General features: G+C 31.9%; 1 protein-coding gene and 2 long non-coding RNA genes across 5 annotated transcripts; 1 reads left to right on the forward strand and 2 right to left on the reverse strand.

Annotated features, from left to right (window-relative positions):
• Window positions 1-1,652: 1,652 nt before the first annotated feature.
• Window positions 1,653-3,762, reverse strand: LOC149093701 (uncharacterized). Its single transcript, XR_016199303.1, has 3 exons — window positions 3,245-3,762; window positions 1,999-2,053; window positions 1,653-1,885 (listed from the first exon to the last, which is right to left on the reverse strand). It is a non-coding gene; the product is annotated as an uncharacterized LOC149093701 (long non-coding RNA).
• A 43-nt stretch (window positions 3,763-3,805) lies between these two features.
• On the forward strand, window positions 3,806-5,149 carry LOC107363578 (uncharacterized). The gene is made up of 2 exons (XR_001568937.3): window positions 3,806-4,010; window positions 4,075-5,149. It is a non-coding gene; the product is annotated as an uncharacterized LOC107363578 (long non-coding RNA).
• On the reverse strand, window positions 5,007-19,777 carry LOC107363573 (solute carrier family 15 member 1). Of its 3 annotated transcripts, none has more exons than XM_015930812.3 (10): window positions 19,651-19,777; window positions 19,132-19,280; window positions 14,249-14,390; window positions 14,116-14,190; window positions 13,694-14,051; window positions 13,305-13,400; window positions 12,230-13,228; window positions 12,030-12,161; window positions 6,876-6,983; window positions 5,007-5,728 (listed from the first exon to the last, which is right to left on the reverse strand). In XM_015930812.3, exons 2-10 carry the CDS (start codon window positions 19,271-19,273, stop codon window positions 5,441-5,443), a joined length of 2,340 nt encoding a protein of 779 aa, XP_015786298.2. In that variant the 5' UTR covers window positions 19,274-19,280; window positions 19,651-19,777; the 3' UTR covers window positions 5,007-5,440. The 3 variants fall into 3 exon arrangements, with proteins under 3 accessions (XP_015786298.2, XP_015786296.2, XP_015786297.2); XM_015930810.3 differs by having other exon boundaries at window positions 19,541-19,777; XM_015930811.3 differs by lacking the exon at window positions 19,651-19,777 and having other exon boundaries at window positions 19,132-19,376.
• Window positions 19,778-20,175: the final 398 nt, after the last annotated feature.

The raw sequence follows: 20,175 nt of genomic DNA on the forward strand, positions 1-20,175 counted from the left end.
TGAGACTATTTGTCAAGGGTTAAAAGGTGTACAAGCGATGAAAGGGCAAACATTTCCCAGGCCAAACCAAGACGCTTGTGCCTTCAGGTTATCAAAAGCAAATCATTAAGAAATGCCGATCTTTTTTTGTTCATTTCAGTTTCCATTATCATTTGCAATAACGATTAACTGTTGTTTAACTCTGCAATTAAGGGATGATGAAAAGAATAACATTTCAATGGCAAGATTCCGATGAGCAATTTAAATTGTATTAATTAAAGCAAATGATGATGATGATTGAGGTGGAAAAGGATGGCTAAAGTTATTAACTTTCATCATTAAATGGTTTGGTTAAATCAAAGCAAAATCAAGTTTACTTTTGTTTTCCTTTTTTTTCTGGTTCAATGTACAGTTTGTTTGTTGAGGTGATTCAGTGAATGAATAACAATTGGTTGTGATTTACAAATTGTTTGCTCATCATGATAAATTGGTGGAAATGGCGATGATTCAGATTTGGTTTCAATGGATTAAGGGATGAATAAGTGTGCGTGTCGAAGATGGCGAGATGAAGATGAAGAAATTGTTTTGAAATTTGTTGTTGGCAATCATTTAAATTAAATTGTCACTTGGCCAAGAAAAGATGATGATTGTGGTTGTGATGAGGATGATGATGAGAATCTGATTATACACATTAGACGTTGTTTCGTCGTGAATAAGAGAGGAAAGTTGATGATGATGATTATTATAATAACAGTAGACTTGGTAAGACAAAAGCTTTTTTAAAGCCTTGCTTAGGTGAACTGCTTTTGTTTGCAAACAGTTTTTGTCTCAGATCAACATTGAGAACTTTAAAGCATTCCAAGAATATTTTTACTCGTTCTTTTGCAAGCAAAGGAAAGGTTTGTGTTTATGTTAATTGTTAATGATGATGAGCTTTCCATGATTGTGTCTACGACAGAGACAAATGATTAAGGAGGTGGAGGAGGAGGAGTAGGTTTTAGGTTAGATTAGGTTAGATTAGCTTTTCGCATCCTTTTCTTTTCCTGGTAAAAAGGATAAGGAAATCTTGGTAAGATTAAGATTAATTTGTTTCAATTTGGATCACATTTTGAATTGTGAAACTTTCCATGGCGGCCAAAAATTGTATCAAGACGGATTACCTTTTTGGTTTAAACCTTTTCTCATTCTTGTTAATCTTTTCTGTTCCATTTTTTGTTTGATAATAATAGATGAAACAATGTAATTTAGCTGCAAGTATTTTTATGCCTAACTGTGCAAATGTTTGTCTTCTTGGCAAAAACAACGGCAAAAGTGGATTCACTTGGAAATACCATTGTGTATCAAGGTCCATCTCAACTGTTGCTAAAAAAGTGAAACTTTATTAGTCAATTAAAATGGTTTACCTTCATTTTTCATTACAATAGTAATGCAAAATAACCCAATGGTGTTGCATCGGTAAAACCGTTGATCGTTGAACAAATTTGTATCAATATCAATGTGAATAATTGTAATTCTAGAGCTAATACATGAACAAGTGTTCCAAGCTCAGCTTGATCTAACGATCGCATTTATTAGTACAAGACCAATGATTCTTATTCACCTAGAACCCTGTTTAGTGATTTAGATCACTGTACAAGTTCAACCCATTTCTTGTCACAATTTAATGCAAAATAACTCAATGATGTATTTGAACATTTATTCATCCAAAACGATTGAATATCGAGTCAGAGTTGATTGTTTGACAAGTGATAATCAAAATCAACTTTAGTCACTGGAATCGACTCGAACAGTTCAAGACTTCGACCAGACTCGAGCAGTTCAATTGGTTTCTTGTAATGCAAAATTAACCGATAATGCAACAACCGATTAGTCGGGATAAACTGGCTTTTAATCCAAGATTATTAGCCTAGAGAAATGGATATCAAGATTTAATGTTAATTTCATGGATAATATGGAAGCCATGATCAACTGATTAAATTTAATTTGCATAATTTGTGGACACAAAATGAAATTGTTTACCTTTTTTTTGTCTCATTTGTTTTAAGCCTGGAAATCAGGTTTTAATTTTTTACTCCTGCAAAAAAAAGTTTTCATTGGGAATCAAATCAAGGTATTATTGCGTTCGTTTATTCATCACCATCATCATTATCATCACGGGTATCATCTTCTCCTTCATTCAGTCTGTCGTTCAACCAGTTTTATCACTCTCTTTTGACTCCCTCTTCTCCTTTTTTCTTCTTCTTCCTCATCATCTTCTTACATTCCATTCTTTTTCTTCCTTATTGAATGCTACCTGTGAGATTGACTTGTGTTTGTGTTGATAGATAAATATATTTTTTTTGATTATTTGATGGTAGCCAAAGAAAAGGTTCACCTTGAATTTCAGGTTGCAATTTTGGTTATTCATGAATCATGATATCAAGTGAACTGTTGTCATGATGGTTGATGAATCAACAATTTGAATGTTTATAATAATAGTAATGATAATAATCAAAAATGATAAGAACAGGTAGAAATGGCTTTGCATCATTTTTTGATTCTTTGTTTTGTTTTTTTTGGCTCTCTTCTTAACTTCATATTTACCTTTGTTGTTTATCATGATTGCTATTAAGACTGAGTTAAAGTTGGACAAGATGAAAAGATCTGAAAGGAAAAGCTGAATTTACTACTGAAAAAGAAGAAGAAGAAGAGGAAAATGATGATGATGATGATGAGAAGGATAAAAATGATGAAGGTTGACCCTAGAGGGTGGTTGGAATCTCACGGCTTTCCCTTAAGCTTTTAAGGTACAGAAACTGATAACCAATGAATCTTAGGCCAACGGTTCAAACAAACATGGCTTTCTAAACACAGTCACATCATCATCACTGGCTCAAGCAGAAAGATCGTGAAAGATGAAGACGAAGATGATGTTGCTATTGATGATGATGAGGGAGAGGGAGAAGGCAGTAGGGATGCAGAGAGTGAGGTGGCTACAGGCTATTTTGTTAAGATATTTCGGTAGCAAAGCCTAAGAAATACATGACTGGAATCAAGGTAAAGGTTGAAAGAGGAAGGTTAAGATAAAGATGATGATAACGATGACGATGGTGATGATGAAGAGAAAGATGATAAAGATGATGGTGGATACGATGGTGAGTACGCTGATGAAGACGATGGTGATAGTGAAGAAGGAACAAGTTACTCTCTTCTCCTTTTCTTTCCTTCCAATTTTTTCTCTTCTTTTTTCTTCTTCTTCATCGCATTTTACTCTTACTTTACTTACCTCAGTTAATTGTTGCCTCAACCCTCAGGCCATATTTTTTATTGACGACGCTTTTCGCTCCTTCTTCTCTTTCTTCTTCTTCTTCTTCTTCTTCTTTCTCTATCTTCACAATTCTTCGTCATCATCTTTTTATTTTCACCTTCTTCTGTGAATTCATCTCTTGGCTATTAAAATAACACGAAACGTTGGCGTAACCAAACCATTGTCCAAGTGCAGCTTGCAAATGATCAAGTAGCTCCAATTGTTTAACAGGTACAATTAACAAATTGTTACACTAGTCTTTCATTAAACACGGACAATTATTGAATTGAAAAAAAAGTCAAGTCATTAGGTTAAAGGCTAACAAGGTGAACATCACAAGTTTATCAAGAAATGAAATGAAAATGTATCGCAAATTAATCTTGGTTTAAATATGCTAATCAATTCGGGTAAATTTGGAGTTGATGATAGTTTATTAACTCAAAATTAACTTGATAATTGGTTTTTATTATAATTAAAATACAGATGAATGCATCTGGGCATAAATGCACCCAGAAAGCATAACATATGACGAGCATAAAAAGCTTAAAAAGCATTGAGTTTCGAGTAAAAACCGCATTTGGAAAAAGCGTTACAATAGCAATTACATATCCAAATTTATAAGCATTTTTATATAATTTCTTATTTATTTTGATCCAGTTTAATTGAATTTGGTTTTGTTCTTAAATGTAAATGTAATTAGTTTGAAGAATAAGCTTTGTTTATTTAGGAACTCTTGGATCAACAGGTAAGTCTGATTCAATAAATTCAATTGTTTCATTCTATTCACTCTTTGCCAATATCCTTTGCAGTTGGAGATTCCCATTTTGCCTCTGTTATATGGTTTACTTTCGGTGATTTACAAATGTTCAACTATTAAAAGCGGATAAATTACGAAGATGGATCTCAAATGATTAATATACAAGAAATTGAGTGGGAAACGATTTTACAAAGTATATCAATGGAGTGACAAGGGTGCAAGTCGACTCATTTGGAGGCAGCCTTGCTTGTGATTTTTGGACAACGCACATTGAGATGTTTTGATTATGTTTGTACAGAGTAAAGCGAAGGAAGACACAATTTGATTAAAGGAGCGAGATGGAAGGTGGTAATAGAGGAGGTAAAAAGGAGGAAGAGAAGGAGGAAGGTGAAAGGTCATATGGTAATGCATGTCAATGTATAAGCTGATCTTGCCTAAGTGAAATTAATTCTTGGACTCTCTTACAACACTGTTGAAGCTTCAAACCTCTGTTGACATTCACTTTAACGGTCACCGTCGTCAAAGGTCATGAAGATGATCATTACTACTGGTAACATCGACATTATATCATCTTATATCCGGTGCCACCTGTCAACGCAATTTATACCAATGGAATGAGAGGAAATGCTGAAAGTCTAATGTAAAGTTGAATAATAATGCAATGACCATTGATTTTAAGCTTTTTTTGTCCTCCAAGTAAAAGGTTTTTTTTGCTTTAAATACAATTGAACTGTCAACGCATTATTACTATTTATAATACTGACAAAATGTATTGACCTTTTACCTAACATTGTGACCACCAATGGTCACTTGGATCCATTAAAGTCCATTTAAAGGAGTTGAAAGGACATTGTCATCATTATTATACAACGTTAAAGTAACTAACTTCCTTAAAAATTTAACCAAACGAGAGACTCTTTGGACAATCTAAAGGTTGGAAAATTGTAAACTCCTAAAAATAAATAATCATGGAAACAGAATCGATAAATTTTTACCTCCTCCTGATTAACTATTGAGGATGAGTTTATTTTTTGTATATATTTTAAGATTTGTGTGTATATTATTAGCATATATTATGTAAAAAGATTTGATTCTGAGCGACAAAAAAAAGATCTTTTGTTTTCTTCCATCTGAATTTCGATTCTTGTTGGCGATTTTTCTCTTGGTCTTCATCTCTTCTTTATCTTTCGCTTTTCTTCTTTGCTTTATCCATTTGTTTCTTTTCTTCTGTTTCCCTTAAATATTTCATTCACAACATTTAACATCTTGATCGTTTGAGGGTGAATTAAAAGGCTTGTTTACGAATTGAATAATAATGATTTTTGATAGACTCGAGTTTTTGACTTTTGATTTTTGTTCCTTCTTTGCTTTCTCTTGAACACAAGACGGTAAAAGACGAAAATGTAAAAAAAAGTGTTTTAAAGTTTGGTATCTTGAAGTTCATTTGATCCTGATTGGGTTCGCATACGGTCCACTGGCGAGTCGTGCTTGGTATGCGGAGATTCAACTGATGAAGAGGAAGAAGGTGGATGAGATGATGATGTAACGGTTACTCCTTGTCCATTTGATTTAACAGTCCCGTTTCCGGGGCTATCAGAATTCCCATCTTCCAAGGCTTGATTCGAGTAAGTGTAAAGGCATGCAATAAAGGCAAAGATAATCATATCACAGATCATTAAACCCGCAAAGAAGAAAAACTCGATCGACTAAAGAGAAAAGAAAAGATGAAAAAAAATGAAATTAATTTGGTTCATCATATTGATTGTCCAACACACAAAGGCACACCTTTAAAAATAATAATAAACTTATTAATTATAATAAGTTTACATTACTCTGGTTAACCACATCAAGCCACCAACTCCTCCTTAACTCCCCCCTTAATATTTTTAATTATTTTTGGCCTCTTTTTTGTTGAGCCAAGTTGTTAACATTATTGTTCTTATTCGCCATCATTTTCATGATTACAATGGAATTTAGCAATTTATGCTTAATCGCTATAGATCTATTTTCCATCTCCTCCTAACTATCGTTTACTTCATCAACAACAACATCACTATCATCATTTTCATCCTTGCTTCCTCCTCCTTTCTTCATGCTTTTCTCCCTCATCATATTTTCAAATCCATCACGAGACGAAGTGAGTTACAAAATGAAATTCAAAAGAAGGAGAGAGAGAAAAGAAAAGATAACCTGCATGAATTTTCTGATGTTGATGCTGCTGCTGACGGCCGACTTGCAACGGCAAAGGAGCAACCAGCAGCAACAAACTACCAACGACAACATCATGTACTAATAAAATTATACCTTTCAGGGTTGTAAGGTTGTTGTGGAGGTTGTTGAAGAAAGAAGATGATTCTTGTAACAACAATTTTCATTAAAAAAAACATAATCAAACCTATACTTAAAATCCATGTTAACATTTTTTTTCTCTCCTTTTTGCTCTTCTCAATCCTCTTCATCTTCAACTCTCCCTCTCTCTCTACCTTCAACGATAAATATCTTATAACGTCTTTAAGCAAAGGGCATGAAAGTAATCAGAAGCATCAGCCCAAACTGAACAACTACAAATTTTGCTAACTCTCTAACTCACATATACATTTTATAAATACTATGATATTATACATTAATATTATGATTGTAACAACAGTAATAATGGCAACAACATGAAAACTTTAAAATAACAATAATTCCCTTCTGAACATTCTTACTCCTCCTCCTCCTTCTTGTAGCTTCCTCCTTGATAATAGATCCTTTTCAGTCTCTCTCATGTCTCTCTCACTTAACATTTATCATTATTATCGTTTGCAAGACGATAAATATTTTAATACCCAAAATGACGATTTTTGTTTTTACCTGTTTATTAAATTTGATGTATTTGGTAATGATGGCAACAAGCAGGTTACCAAATGAAACTGTTAGTAGCCAAGCTGCTGAGACAACACTTTTCATACTTGTTGGAGCCTGTAATGAAATAAAGTCAATTGCAATTAATCGTAATATTAATTTTGGGAAATGAGATGAGCAAAGATAACTTGGAAACAACTTGTTGGACTTTCAAATTGTTGTTGAAACATTTCTTTTTGTTGCCAACCTGCATTGGTAACAAACAATTTGCAATCGACTAGGGCGGATGTTGGTTCCTCTCCCATAATGATAATTATATGAATGTAAACCATAGGTTTTGTTTTTACCTTTCATTTACAACGTTGACCCACTCCACCCTCATCTCTTGGTCATCTAAATACAGTGACCTCTCCTACACAAGGAAAAAGGCAAAATGCCTTTTCTTGACCTTCAATCTTCATCTCTTCCTTAAACGATTACAAAGTTAGAGTTTAGATGATGAGAGGGGAAAATATCATCTTAACATGCATTTTATTAGCTTCTATGTTATTATTTACCAATTATCTATTAGACTTTTTGCTTAACCCAATATAATAGCAATGAGCACCAATCTTGTTTTTTGTTAACAAAACTGTATTTTTCTGTACATATTTTCAGTTCCTCCATCACATTATCATTATAATCTTGTTCTTGGTCTTGTTTTTTCTACTTGTATCCTTAATCGCTAGTACAAATTGTATCCTCATCAATACCTGTTATTAACTGTATACAATAGTTTTAGTTAGCAATTAAAGTAATTCCTTGATCAATGGTTACCTTGTAACTTTTTCAAAGATATGAGATGATTATTTTTTATTTTGTTTTTGCTTTTTTTTCGTTGATGATAAAGATGATGATTATAACTCTTTCCTAGTCTACAGAAGGTAAACGAGGTAAACAGATTAACATAATCACACGATGGACACAATTGACCTTTTGTTTCGCACAGAAACACATTTCAAATTGTTAATTGTCCAAAGAGAATCATCGTCCGAACTAATATTTCATCAAGTTTCATTTCTTCATTTCAACAGCAATTTAATCTCTTTATGCATGTTATACCGATTAAAATTATGCTATTAATTATCCATAATAAAAAACTGTATTTCTTGTCAGTTGAGTTCGTGATTCCAGTAAGCTCATAAAAAGGAATCAACATTAAGGATTCAGAATAATAAAAAGTACATTTGAAGGAAAAATCTGTCAATGAGAAAATGTTCATTGGGAAGTTATGAGATCAGAAACAGAAAACAAAATTGGTTAAAAAAGTCTTTCAAATATTTCCAAAAATACAATGAAAATGGTCAACAATTTGTCGCTCCTAATCTTTAAAGTTATGAGTCTTTGTGCTTTAACAAAGAAATGAAACAATGAAATGAACAAAAGTTTCACTGATTGATATTAAAGTAGCTACAGGTAATAGTAGTAGTTGTAGTAGCAGTTAGTAGCAATTGATATGAAACTATGAGCAGTAGTTGGTTTAGCTTCTGATAATGGTTAATTGGAAATACAGAACATTTTGTTTGTTTCATCTCTTCTTCATCATCATAATCTCTTTTTTTTCACCATTATTTTTCATCTTCTTTAAGGTGTGATCAGCACTCCTTAGTTTCGTAAATGCCCTTAAGAAATAAATGTAAAGAAAGAGAGAAGGAGGAAAGGTGAAGAAGGAGGAGAGAGAGAGAGATGAATAGAGAGCAAAACGAATAAAAATGGATAAAAAGAGTGAATGATGAAGATGAAATATGAAAGTAATATTGAAATAATGAAAAGAGCAAAAATTTATTAACAACTGATGAGATATAAATTGTTTCTCAGATGCAGAATATTTCAGGGCTAAGGAGAGGTTAACAGCTAATCAGGTAGAAAGAAAGAAGGAGGATGATAGTAACACTGATGCTTCTGATGAACATCATCTGATGATGGCAATCAAGGTAAAACATAATGTATTAGGAATGGTGTAACAATTGTTATCATATACAGATGATAAAAAGAGAGTGTATCATTTACCAACCCAATCTAATTGTTACTTGTATTTTAGCTACTTAAGTCCAATCACCATTTTAGGTATAATAATCAAAAGAATACCTTCTATAGATTTCGGTGCGAAGGTGGTGGCCTAAGGGTGCGGAGGTGCCGTGCCATTCCCTTGCCAGTAAACATATTATCATTTATACCCTCCTCACTGAACATTCATCCACCTCCTCTGAGTCTCAACTCCTTCGAACTTCTCCTTATTTTTCCTTTTGTTTCATCTTTCCATCAATTTTACAGATTTACCAGAAACAATAAACTCGTAATTAAAGATGTTAAGATCAATCAAATTGTGTTAGCAAATCAATCAAGAAAATGAGCAAAATTCAACAAAATTTAAAACATAAGATACATTCAAAATTTACAGCAATAATCATTGGTGAAAATTTTGATATTGAAATCTGTCTGTCGTTGGATTATTTATCATTAGATGATTATAGTTGCGATTGATTCTGAAATTGATTTGCAGATTAATTTGGCAATTGATTGAGACAGTTTCGTAGGCGTTAGTAGAAGCAAAAATTGTTGACAACATTGATTTCCAATCAATATTCCTGATTTGAGTAAATATCCATATTAATGGAAAAATGAACACAAAGTAATGGAAACCTGGAGGAGTGTTTAACTTTGATAATCAATTGACACTCCTTTGCTCTTTCTATAGCAAATATAATCATAACTATAATTATAATCTTTATCTTCATCATCATCATTATCATCAATAGCATCCTCCTCCACATAAATGCAAAAACAATAAGTAAAGAAACAAAGATGAAGACTAACAGAATAACATTAACACTCCCAAAAACAGATAATCTAGTTTATTAGCATTACCAATCAATATTGAAAGGTATTTTTTTTACCTTCTAAGGTTTGGTGTTTTTTGGTTCGGATTCTCATAACAATTTACAGAAGAGAGAGTAAATTATCAGAAGCATTAATTGTAATAATTAATACCTAGAGGCGTAGGAGTTTTCCTTATCATGAGAAGCAAATCTGTGAATGTAATTCTGGGCTCAATCATCTTCAATTGGGTGTGAGGTTTAAGTCCACAATTCATGATAATAAGCCACATCTTGAAAACAATCAAACGATAAAAATCAATGAAACAGATTAAAACAAATAATAACAGAGGTTAATGTAAGATGAGGTTGATGATAATTGTCTGTCTGTCTATCATTTTTCATTTGATAATTTCTTGATTTGTAACTTTTCAGTTAATTGTGATTATTGTTATTACTGATCATTGCCTAAAGCTATTACATTGATTCGCTGAACATCTCATTTAATTATATACAATTGACTATACATTTTTACCTTGGTTTTACCTTTACATTTTTTAAACTTTTGGATTATCAAATGCTCAATGAACACTCCCTTCACCTCTTCATAACAAATCTCGGACCAAAGTGACGCTTGTTGATATGTGGCCAGGCAATTTATCATCATCCTCTTGAAAACTTCACTGATATGACAATTATTTCATCAGAATGTTATTTTTCACTTTCATATTATTAACTCATCAAAGTATAACAGATTTCATCTTTTTTTACTTCTGTCAATTACGTTTATTTTTTGCTGCTTGATGATAGAAACTTGAAAGTAAATAACTTTTTCAATTGTTTCATCTTTCAACAATATTGGATTTTGATTGCAATTATTGTTCATTGAAAGGATATTTAAAATTAAAGGTAAGAATCGATCTAACAATTTACAGGTTTATCGAATTGAGAAAATGAAATTAACTTGATCAATTGGTTTTGAGGTTTAATCAGATTAAGTGACAGTTTGAAGCTTAAACTGATTAATTAATAGACAAGTTTGAAAAGTGAAAAAACAAAAAGCTGAATCTGGAAATGAAAGTTAAGAGCTTTTTTGAAAGGAATCTTGTTTGTAACCTTTAACACGGTTGTGATAAATAAGATGAAATAATTTTCCTGATTTCAATGGAAAAAGTAAATTTATCATGATTGGTGATAGAGAATTAACACAATCAACAGACTAAATCACAGTGAGAATCATCAGTAAATATGCAATAATAATCGAAGGTAAGAGGAGGAGAAGAGGGAGAGAAGAGAAAGAAATGGAGAATGTAGAAAGGGAAGATAAATTCGGAAAAGATGAAAAATAAGGATAAGACAAATTCTGGCGAGGGTCTAATTTGGAAAAGGTAAAAATGTGAAACAAGCCACGTTTACCGCAGCGGGAGAAGCAAGGTTATTGAGCATAAAATGTGCTAGGAAAACGTACGTTAATCCAAAAAGCTTACAAACACCGCTAAACCTTACTTGTTCAGGCTACTGCTTACCATCATCATCATCATTAGCATTATCATGATATTGATATTTTTTCCTGGTCTTCTCTAGATTAGTCTCCCCTTATCCTTACCTTTCTACCTTTCAACCTCCCTCTCTCCCTCTGCTTCCATTTCTATTAATTCATTTATCTCATTCTCTCTTTGAATTCTTGGAATGATAGATTGAATGTTGACGTACTGTGATGGATGAAAGATGACTTAAAAGATGGTTAGATATGATACCTTGAGAAGTAGGAAAAAGAAGATAAAAAGATGAGGAGCAAAGAAAGAGGCGAACAACAAGAAGACCCGGGAATGGATACAAGACTAGATTAGTTAGAAAGAGAAATGACAGTTCGTTAGTTACCTGAAAAATAAGGTAACTTTTGGATAACTTATTCTTCACTTAATTTCTTGTTAATGTTCATCTTTCTTCTCATTCTTACTTTTTTAATTCTTGATTCCAACTGAGTTTTACCTGTACAATAATTTTCGGCCAAAAGAGAATGATGATCATCAAGGTGATGAACAAGTGAAAATTATTGAAAAGCTTTCACACAACTTATCTGTTCAATTCTGACACTTTCATTTGCTAAATGTTTCCTCTTCCGGGAAATTTTGCAAATCTTGCATTTTCACTCATAATTTATCAACAATTTGAATTTGATAATTTCTCAATGTTGTTTCGTCAATGGATAGTGGCATCCAACAGTATAATTTACAAGTTTCATTTTATGTTATCTTTGCTTTTCATGGGTCGATGGTGAAGCTTCGAATGAAATTTTCTGACTTACTTGAGAATATGAAAATTCAAGACCTGTTATCGAAAACATGATTTCACCGCAGGTGATTACAAAATATTGAGGAATTTGCCAGAGCATGCTAACATGATTCTCATTGACCACTTTATTGAGCTTGTAGTTAACCTGGAAATTGAAAAATATTGAAATTAGTAAATTATTTTTGTTGTTTGAAAAAATAAAAGTGTCATTACTTGACCAGAAATAGGATCTTGATTGACAACAAGAATGTAAGAAGCTCCGTTTCGGACTTTGATTGAGTAATCTGCTTCGGCAATGTTTTTCAATAAAACATTATATTTTTCAATGCCAGAGAAGGTTTCAATCTTAAGATAATCAGTGAGACCAGTTGAATAATTAAAGCTAAATTTTGGATCATTGCTGGCTTCATTGAGTGACTTGGACAAATAAATTGATTGACTAGTGTTTTCTCCATCTTTCATTGAAACGGGTAAACTGTAAGCGAGTTGGACTGCTGCATCACCTTTGTCGGGTTTAACCAATGAATGAGGATATATTTTAACAGATAACGAATAATTTGGACTTATAGTTGATGCGGACTTTTTTGGAATTAAATGAATAGCATTTATTTCTTGATCATCAATTTTAATATTAAAAGGCGCCAGTTCAATTGAGGTATCATTACCAAGATAACAGGTTCCTTGTGATTGCACGGTGATAGGGTAAAGACCAACAGGTAAATCATTGGGTGCTCGAATGGCCGAGCCAGGATCCAAAGAAAAGGTCTTTGGAAATGCTGAATTGGCTGATAATAAAGTGATTGCACATGGTAAACTGTTGATTAAAGTAATGGCGCCATATCCTGGGGATGGACCTTTTGGTACTTCAGATTCTAGGCTTATTTGAAGAAAAGCTGCTACTATAAATGAAGCTCCAGCCAACAAACCACCGATGGTCATTCTTTGAAGAGGCGTTTTAAAGATTCCAATTTTATTTGTGATCGGGTAAACGATGTATGAAAAAACTGGGATCATGCCTACAATCAAAACTGGATTGATCACTTGAAGCTGATCAGGTTTTAATGCTGTTTCACCGAACACAATACCATCCATTTTGAGAGCTTGTAATGTCCATCGTGAACCTTGTTGATCAAACAAAGCCCAGAATAGTGGAAGGGGGAGATAGAGGAAAAGTACCCGATTGACCGTTTTAACATCTTGAATCAGTTTAGGCTGTAAAGAGTAAAGATAGAGAAAATAATGAAAATCAATTTCGAGATGAACAAAAATGCTGACGATTGATACTTACACTGAATTTATCTTCAGCATAATCTAACCAATGATCTCGTTTTTCCAATCCTTTTTTAGAGGTGTAAAGTGATTGCAACTTAACACCAATTGCATACTAATCAAGAAAAGAGAAAAAGAAACAATTAGTAATCATAAATTACTGCAGATTATCTAATAGAGTATCTTAAATCAGAGATCCCATGGAATGAGCTCAAAGGAGTTATGATTGCACAATGAAGTGATATGAAGTGTTTGACTTCAGTGATACTTGTTATTACACATTAAACACTGGAAATGTTATTTAGAGTGGTTTCATTAAAGATAAAGGATTTAAGATGTGTTTTTAAGATGATATTGAGGTGTTGATGCTCGTGTTTAGATGATGTTCATTATGATGACATTACTTACCGCATTGCATTGGAAAAATTTAAATATAACATTTCCTTTAGCAACTGCAACGATTCGATAAAAAGGTTTACCAGCAATAAACAGCAATAGCGCAACGGTCATTAAAATAGCAGGAACTCCAAAGGCAAGTGGGAAACAATCACCTCTCGAGGAACAAGAAACATCACTGCGAAGTATTGGAGTGATAAAGGTTGAAACCAAACTTCCCAAATTAATGGACATGTAAAAAATGGCAAAAAATTTGTTCAACTGGTCCTCTTGTCCGGCAACAAACTGATCACCTCCAAAAGCACTTACACAAGGTTTAATCCCACCAGTTCCAAATGCAATTAATCCCAATGAAAATATAGACAGCAAACTAGAAAAGAAAAAAATGATTAACTAATTGTCAATGATTTTTTGGATAATCATTATCAACTTACCTATGCTCAAAGTACGACGCGGCTGATAATGCTATATTACCCACTGCATAAAGTATACTTAAGTACAAAATGGTTCTGAATAAAAGAGTAAAAATTAGTTGATTTTATCGACATTTTTAATTTTAAATCTTACTTGAATTTTCCTAAATAAGAGTCGGCTAAAATAGCACCGATTAACGGTGTAAAATAACAGAGCAAAACAAATTCATGATATGATTCAGTGGCTTCATCATCGGTTAGTCTTAAAACTTTGGTGAAATATAAAACCAGAACGGCTGTTGATTGGATTCGTTGAAATTAACCAATGATTTTAATCGTTCCAAGTGATGGTTCCAATAGATAAAGGGTAAGAAAAGAGTTTAACAATTAATGAGAATTGTAAAAAATGTTATATTTACATTGGCATTTATTCAGGGTTTGATTGTTAAGTTAATTGTGAAATGAAGGTTCATTTACTTTATTCCCAGTCTGAGTCTCACTCTTATTAAATCTTATAATTTAGATGCTTCCATCAACATCAATCATTAATCATCATTCATTTGTACAATTGATTGTACAATCAATGAGAGGTTAACATTTGTTTTGTACACTGCAACATTTAGAAACTGAATCAAATCAAAACGACTCTTTGATGATGATCATCATCAATATTATTTTGTATGTTGCTTCTATTCATTTCATTTTTTAAATGTTAACCTTTTTTTGTGGCTTGAATCAATTCAAATAATGGGTTCAACTCGATGAAAAGAATAGAAATAAAAAGTATTAATACAATTTAAATTAAACCCTGTTGATTCTGAAATCTATTTAAATTTGGAATGCACAATTAAAGTAGTTATCCATTGATCTTTTTTAATATTAATAGTCTATTAAAAATATGATAATCCTAACATTAATAGTCATCATTCATTTGCTATTCAAGTTTTGTGTTCAATAAAAGATGTGGCGTTAAGGATGAAGAGAGAGAGATTCACCAGAAATCATCAATTAATTGACATTAAATTGAGAAAAAAGTTTCAAATTTCTGTTAATTCAAATCACGTTTGCAATTTTTTGACTCTAAAAAGTTGACTTTTAAAATTGAAATTAGCAAAACTGATGAAAATTGAAGACTTGTTTGTGATCTGATTAGTTGGAATTGATCAGATGAAAAGGTTGAATTACATGTCAAGGTTTACCATTAATTGGTTTCATGCGTTTCAACTCAAATAAAAGTTAACTTTCAATTTGAATCTGATTATTTGGTAAAAGTGCAAAATTTTCTCACAAAGCCAAAAGTATATCAACAAGTGAAAAACGATGATTTTGATAAAAAAATGAAGAAATGATCTAAATTAGTGTCAATCCATTTTGCATATTTAAAGCACTCGACGAGCTGAACAAGTTGATAAAGTTTTGCTTACGAATTCATGATTTTTGCAAAACTGTTAAAACCTAAGGACTGATAATATCAAACATAATTGTAAGGTTCATTTTATCGACAATTAACAAGTTGTCAATATTAATGATGACAATAGTAAATTAGCATTAATGATTTAATATTGCTTATGAACTTATTGAAGTTGAAGTGAAGTGTTCACTTGTTTTCCAGATAAATTGATTAATGCATCAAAATTGCCTGAAACTGTTTCTTCTTCCCCTTAATTAATTAATAGTTATGATGTTAATGATGATACAAAATCGATGGATTTGTAATGAAATATGTAAAAAAGGCTGAGACTTGATGATGGGAAGATGAAGGAAGAAAAGGGAATGTAAAGTGGGAGGGTTATTGGACCAAGGGTCAAAGGATTTTTACCTTTGCCTGGTTAAGATTAGTGATTAAACATTTTATTGGGTAAAAGTATTTTGTTAATAACATGCTTGTCACACCGTCCTAACAGGTAAACCTGTTTATGTGTGAGTCTGTTTAAGCATAACCATAAAATTGAAAGTAAAATGGTAACCAAGTTTTTAATTTTTATTTTTTACCTTCAATTTTTAACCATTCATTTGGGTGGTTACATTTGGATTGTTAATGATGATTAGAAGGAATAATTTCAATGTTAATCAGTGTTGACAACGTCAACTGTTAAATGATTAACCTGACTACTGGTGAAGATTAATTTTTGAGCTACACACATTAATAGCTTTTAATGTATAATAACGTTTGATATATTGATCAAGAATTATCAAGGCTTGTGTTCAACATCTATTCCTGTAACCTGAATGTAATCACTGATTTTAACTATAATCAAAGTGATAAATTAAACTATTAGTTAATCACAGGTTATGATAATCAAATGACAAACAGTGTGAGCAACAATAAAGGTAATGATTAGAGAAGGTTGAAAATAGAAGCTTCAGAAAGTAAAAGGTAACCAAAGCCATTTCCCGTTTGCTCGTCTTACAAGATTCAAATGAGCTTCTTGTTAATCTAATTATTTAATACTATAATTATTGTAATTAAAGTTACCTGAGCTTACAAACGTTATATTAATCAATATTGAATTTGAAGACAACGAAACTTGAATCACTTGGAGTAATTAAAACTCGTATTGATTTGAAAGTTGATTTTTTCAAATATGGTGTTGAAAGTGAAAAAACAAGAATTGAAATTGATTAATTATTTAAAAGCAGATTGAAAATCATTGCCAAATAGAGTAAAATCAAATTCAACTGATCACCGTTAAGTTGAACCAATTTGTGATTTTGATCATTAACAATATTTGCGACTGGTAATTGAAATTGCGATTGGAGCCAAATCAAAGTTAATTAAGTTTTCAAGCTGACAAAATTGATTACAAGAGCAAAAAAGCCACAAGAGATTGAATTGAAAGACAAAAAAGTTTCAAAGTTGAACCAAACATGGATTCGTAAGGTGAGAATGAAAAGAATGCAATTAACGTTTAATGATGTTTTTTGTGTTATCTCAAGTGCACATTGCAAAAGGTACAAATGTCCATAAGAAATTGGACAATTTCAAATGGAACAAGGTTAAAGGTTAGAAAAGGTGAATCTTCAGAACAGACAGACAATGGTTGCATGGTTTTGCCTCATAATATATTTTGCCTAATATAACCGCAAGACATGATTTTAAACACGGTCAGAGGTAACATGTTGTTGTTGTTTTGCTATGGACAAACAATGGGTGGGCATCATGCATTTTTGGGCACTTTTTTGGTACCAAAGAGCGAGGACAAAAAAGTGGGCAAAAAAATGGTTAAACAAGAAAAAAACATAATCTATTGAATTCATATTTTTTATATTATCAATAGAGTGCGTGAGAGAGGGACGCGCGACTTCAACTCTTACAGTTTTTACCTACTAATACCTGAGGCCAAAAATCAATCAACAGAAAGAAATTCAAGTTAGCCCAGGTAAGGCGAATCATTGCTACTCAGTTGAATGTAAGAAAATATTTTTTTCTTCAAATAACCTTTGGTTTACCTGTTTATTTTTGTTTACGAGATTGTCCTTTGTTTTGCATGTAAGACGAGCAAGGAATGTGTCTTGAGAAGATGTGATTTTAATCATGATTAAAATGCTATTCAGTCAACCTTTCACCAGTTTTACCTTTCAAATATTATGCTTGACAATAATCATAATAGTAATAATAAAATAGATTGCAAGTAATAGAAGATGAAGAAGAGAAGAAAAGAAGAAATCAAAGGGCAAATCTTTCTTTGCATTTCTATTGAAAGGGCAAAGTGAAAAAAAGGTAAAAAAATGTCATAGACTTTGTGTTGTTAGAAAACTCTTTTTTTAGGAACAACCTTTTTTTAGGTGAAAAAGCAGTAAAAAAATAGTTTACTTCAACTACTAATGCAATATTAATACAATACTATTTTGATGTTAGTTGCACTTTATTATGCCTATTATTATGATTATGGACTGTAAAAATATGAGGGCTTAAAATACATATATGTGTATTATAAATAATTATATTTATTTAGCTTGAAATATCTATAGGAACGTGTTAAGGTGCGATACTATCAATGCCCGTAGTTTTATGTGAACATTGAAAAGGTTTGGTTTTTTTTCTTCAGGTAGCGACGCACCCTGAATGTTTGAACTACTATTTGGTAACAATAGTAATGATAGCTTCTATTGGTAATGATGGTGGTGGTGATGATGATGGTGATGGAGGTTGATGGGTCAAGTGATTCAAATAGTGATATTGTCATTGGGATTTGTCTGAAACATTTTGATGAATAATGTTAATCATTGGAAAAATTGCAATGACAATGAGTTCGAGAGTCCTATTTACCAGTCGATAATGGATCAATTTTTTTACATAATGATTTTTGCTTTTTTGCTTTCTCTTGTAGCTGACAATCAATTGTTTGCCTTTCTAAGTTTTTTGTCATTTAGTTGATACTTGAACTGGAAACAATTAAAACGTTTAATCAGTAAATCATGATTGTTTATGTTGGAAATGCTATTAAGACTAATTGCATGATTTATGATAAGTTTTGAAACTACAAAAATGTTTAAATGCTATTTACTGGTTACTGGTTTGTCTTTGATTGCAACAATACGATAATGATAGATGAAAGTGTAAAGTAAAGTAATGCAGAGAGGAAATACAGATATTTGTTCATTTAATTCATTGATTTTAATTCATTTGTCTTGGTTGAAAAGGATTTGATAAAAGACATTAATAACTATCGATGAAAAAGATACCTCTGTAAATTGCTGGTTCAACTTGAAACAATAACCACAAATAACATAAAGACTTGGCTGATCAATTAGCACAACGCTTAAAATAAACAACGACGGAAGTAGATTGAATAAAAGTTAAGAAATAAGGCTTTTAATATTGGCATTTAGCCAATAAGCAATGCAGACAAAAAATGTAATCTTAAATAAAAAGTGGATAACCTATTTAATAAGCATGATTGTGGGTGGCAAGAAGTAAAAAATGAGTATGGGTTACTGAATGGTCGATTATAAGATCATGGTGGACTCAGACACGTGTTGAAACAATTGAATGGGAAAAAAATGAGAGGGAAAATTAGGAAAAAGATGATTTACCTTTCATGCCATAATAGCAGAAGCGTTCACAAAATTCATTTCCAATGATAAAACACACTGATCGAGGATACTTAAGATCTTTAGTATTAGTTGATTCCAGATCGAGCTTTTTTGGTTTATCCAAATTATTGGTATTATCCATGATTGAGCTGTCACAATAATAAATTCACAAAAAGATGATTAAAGATGGAAGACAAAATAGATGAGAGGAGAAAAAAAATTGAGTCCTTTTTGTCTTACTGTAAACCTTCACATTAAATGTATTCTATTAAACTACCATTTATATTTATTAATCAATCATTAATTGGATGAGATTTGGTGGCAAAAAAACAAATGACAAAAAGCTGACGATAAAATTAATTAATGTAGATGGTGGTTATCAAATATCTACAATCAAGTGAAGGTTTACCGTAAATGACTTTATGAGATTCACGTGAGAATTTAGAACAAATCTTGAAAGATAAATTTCTCTATCTCCAGAATTAACTGGTGAATATCAAAGGTTGCATAAAATTGTACCCAAAAGGGGAAAAGGTAATAAATTGAGATTTTATAATTGGATGAGTATCAGTTAAGAGAAGAGTTGAAGGTTAGGTAAATGTCATAATTTGATCCAATGGTGAGGGTAACAATTTATCAAATGAGTAAACAATCAATCAGTGGTTTTTGTTTTATGTACACTGAAAAAAAAACAAGAAGTAAAATGTGTCATTCCCGGTGAATAGGCATTCACATCAATTTTCGTGAAAATAGACTTAAGTACAGTTCATATCTGATATCTTTTAATTATCTTTATCTGATCTTCATTGTTTTCATTTCACATTTCAAGCCTTTATTTATTTGTTTAATTCCCTTCTTTTGAAATTATTATTTACATAGCTGGCTTCGTCTCCATCTAACCCAGACTGCTAATTGGAAATTTTTCTTAATTGATTCAGTGGCCTTCTCTCAGTTTTAATCAACCCGGATGGAATCAAGATTTGTATCCATATTGTTCAACCATTTTTGTGCGGTAAAATGTGGAAACAGTGTCATCTGGTGTCG

The sequence above is a fragment of the Tetranychus urticae genome, chromosome 2 (genome assembly GCF_039701765.1).
Source record: "Tetranychus urticae isolate SD_2017Ah chromosome 2, NJAU_TeUrti_SD_1.0, whole genome shotgun sequence".
Taxonomy (NCBI): domain Eukaryota; kingdom Metazoa; phylum Arthropoda; class Arachnida; order Trombidiformes; family Tetranychidae; genus Tetranychus; species Tetranychus urticae.